Source organism: Cryptomeria japonica, chromosome 7 (genome assembly GCF_030272615.1).
Source record: "Cryptomeria japonica chromosome 7, Sugi_1.0, whole genome shotgun sequence".
Classification (NCBI taxonomy): domain Eukaryota; kingdom Viridiplantae; phylum Streptophyta; class Pinopsida; order Cupressales; family Cupressaceae; genus Cryptomeria; species Cryptomeria japonica.
Window position 1 is genome coordinate 844,177,688 of NC_081411.1, and position 1,965 is coordinate 844,179,652.

Consider the following 1,965-nt stretch of genomic DNA (forward strand, 5'->3'; position numbering starts at 1 on the left):
ATTCCTTCTTACCTTCAAAAAAATGTAGGGACACTTTCAATCATCATAATTAATAATATATTAAAAATTATTATATTATAATTAATATTAATTTATTATTATATTATGATATTGTAATATTTAAATTTAGAGTGAGTGGTAGTTGAGAGGAGAAAATAAATAAAATAATTTTTTTGGTTTTTCATTCATTTTATTTTAAGTTATTTAAATTATTTTTATTTAAGTAATAGTAAAACTAATTGTAATTATACAATATGATGGGTGTCAATTTTAATGATAGGGTATTTTTAATCTCGCATATCTATCAATCATAAATTATGGTAAATTAAAGGAAAAAAAATAAAACTCAAGTGATTGGAGTTAAGAGGTGGAAGTGAAAAGATAATTAGCATTAAATAATTGAAAACTAGTTAATTGAATGCATGGTGAAGAAAATAAATTAAATTAAATTAAAAATAATAATAAAATATTTTTTTATGTTTCATGCATTTAAGTATAAACATATCAAATTAAATGCTCGAGATTTTTGCATATTCAAATGTGTGTATAATAGGCTTTTCGCTTAATTAAATGATTACTCTTTGATGTCTAAAATGAATTAGGGTTAATTCTGAAATACAATTCCAATAGATCTAATTATTAATTGAAAGGATTTTACCAGTCTTAAATTCAAATTTGAAAGCTAAAAATTTAGAGATAATTTTTAGAAATCATGTGACTAATTAAAATCATTTATACAAAATCTTGGATTTAAGATTAAAAAGAAACAGATAAAATTAAAAATCAAAATAAATTTATAAGAATGAACAACCTTTATCATTACTTTCAGAAAGTAAATACAATTTATGAATACATAAAAATGACCAAATTCAAATGAACTCAATATATAATGGATCATTGGAATCCATAATACATTTCCGATTTATCTCTCCTACCAATTGTACAGATTTTCTTCCTTATCACTGTGATTATCCTCCTCCTCCTCTATTTCCTGTATTACTGTGATTATCCTCCTTCTCCTCCTCTATTTCCTTTATTACTGTGATTATCCTCCTTCTCCTCCTCTTGCGCCTCTATTTCCTTTATTACCCTTCTCCTCCTCCTCCTCCTCTCCCTCCTCCTTCTCCTCTATTTCCTCTACACTATCACTCTCTTCTAGACTCCCTTACATCAATTATGTTATCATCTCCAACAGTTGAAAAACTCTCACTCTCTCCCTCTTCTATTCTTTCTTGCTCATCAGAAATGGCATCCTCCACATTGATTCTGCATAGTGGGCAAGTAGACTGCAACTCCAACCACTTATCAACGCAATTCACATGAAATCTGTGATTGCATTTGGGCAATTCTCTTCCTTTCTCATTCTGCTTAAATTTAGAGCAGCAAATCACACACATGAGCTGTTTCTCCTCATTATTCTTAAAGCTTTCTTCTTTATATACAAACACAAGCAGAGCCTCTATAAGTTGTTTGTCCAAGCCATTGTCTGTTTGGTACTGCTCCTCCTCCTCCTCCGTCTGTTGAATCCATGATGAACTTTGGTTCGCTCTATATAATCTCCAAAAGAAGTCAAAGAGGAAAAGTATTACACCGATGGAAATGATCAATATTACAGATATTACAAAGAAAACAAAGTAATTTCTGTCTTCAATGTCTGTGTGAGAAGCGCTCCATGGCGCCATTATTCCAACCTTGTCCATTTCCATCCTTTGCTGAATTATAAGCCACTTTATTATCACTTTAAAGAATAATTAGCTGCACTTTATAAGCCATTCTAGTGTCGCTTCTATAATTAGTGAGAGTTTTGTGTGTGCTTTTTCAGTTAGTAAGAGTTTTTCAAGGGCAAAGTTTCTTTATGACCATTTGCTAAATATAGTAAGCAATGAGGTGAAAAAGAATTATTAACTATAAAGATTGATATACGATATTCTAAAAATGGTTTTTTTTTTATTAATAAATTTATTT

The 1,965-nt window shown here is 29.0% G+C and overlaps 1 protein-coding gene across 1 annotated transcript; it reads right to left on the reverse strand.

Moving 5' to 3' along the window:
* Nucleotides 1-830: 830 nt before the first annotated feature.
* Nucleotides 831-1,700, reverse strand: LOC131053813 (RING-H2 finger protein ATL47-like). Its single transcript, XM_057988461.2, has one exon. The coding sequence runs from the start codon at nt 1,698-1,700 to the stop codon at nt 1,146-1,148; it is 555 nt and encodes a 184-aa protein (XP_057844444.2). The 3' UTR covers nt 831-1,145.
* Nucleotides 1,701-1,965: the final 265 nt, after the last annotated feature.